A 985-nucleotide genomic window follows, 5' to 3' on the forward strand; every position below is an offset into this window, starting at 1 on the left:
GGAGGGAACTGGGAGGGACACTGGGAGCACCCGGAGGGAACTTGCAGGGCACCCCCCAAGGCCCCTGGGACCACCCGGGACTGGACAGGAACAGGAGAAAAAAGTTCGACTCTGCATTTGCTCTCGATAAGTTCAGCCACCAAGGAAGGGCCTGGGCTCATTGGAGTGGTAACAGTTCAAATTGGGGTGGATGCCATGGGCAAAAATTTCCCAGCATTCTTTGGATTCATATTCTAATTTGCCCATAGTAAGTGCCAGTTGTAACATTTGCATGGTTTCAGCTCTTTCGGTTTTATAGCAGGGGAGGTAAATCCCCGACGGAGATCGCCCCTGCGTGCAATGGATCCATCACTCTTCCCTGCACACTTTGCAAAGAAAACACCTGAAAAGATAACWATTACAGGTAACATTAGCACATTTGGAATAAAATGTATAAGCTAAATCATATACTGTAATACTCTGTATACAGACATGCAAATTCCTCCTGGTGACAGAGACATCAATTGGATATAGAATATATGTAGTCTATAAGCCAAATGTTTTCTTCTTAAAGATTACAATTTTTGTTTGAAATGTATTCAGTCCTACTTTAATCCATAATCGTGAAAATGTCTTGAAATGGACCTGTGTTTTATTATTACAGAGCCTTTATTGCTACTAATTTTGAGCACATTTTGTACTTTGAGATTTCCGTTCACCTTTAAAGAGGATAACAAGCATTCAAAGGCACCAATTGTCCAGGCAACAATGAAGGACCATGTCTGATTATGTAATGAAATATACACAAGTGTTTGCCGCATTGAGTACCAGTAGTCCCCTTCCCGGCAGCCCCCCCGAGCCCCGGGGCGGGCGCTTTCGGTTCCGCCCTCTCCCCGACCCCGCGGTGGCGGCGGGCTGTGGGCACGGCCGAGCCCCGGGGCTGCCGCCGCCGCCGCGTTCCCGTCGCAGCCGAGATGCTCGGCAGCGCCCGCTCCGTCTCGCCCGG

The 985-nt window shown here is 48.9% G+C and overlaps 1 protein-coding gene across 1 annotated transcript in view; it reads left to right on the forward strand.

Annotated features, from left to right (window-relative positions):
- The window catches only part of LOC130581983 (uncharacterized), a 2,520-nt gene extending 1,541 nt beyond the window's left edge, over positions 1-979 (forward strand). Inside the window, exons 2-3 of the mRNA XM_057380421.1 lie at positions 299-403; positions 644-979. Coding sequence (XP_057236404.1) covers positions 299-403; positions 644-765 — 227 coding nt within the window. The 3' untranslated portion in view covers positions 766-979. The remainder of the gene's footprint in view (positions 1-298; positions 404-643) is intronic.
- The last annotated feature ends 6 nt before the right edge of the window (positions 980-985 follow it).

The sequence above is a fragment of the Malurus melanocephalus genome, unplaced genomic scaffold (genome assembly GCF_030028575.1).
Source record: "Malurus melanocephalus ecotype Western Australia unplaced genomic scaffold, MMel_1.1 scaffold_453, whole genome shotgun sequence".
In the NCBI taxonomy this organism is placed as follows: Eukaryota; Metazoa; Chordata; class Aves; order Passeriformes; family Maluridae; genus Malurus; species Malurus melanocephalus.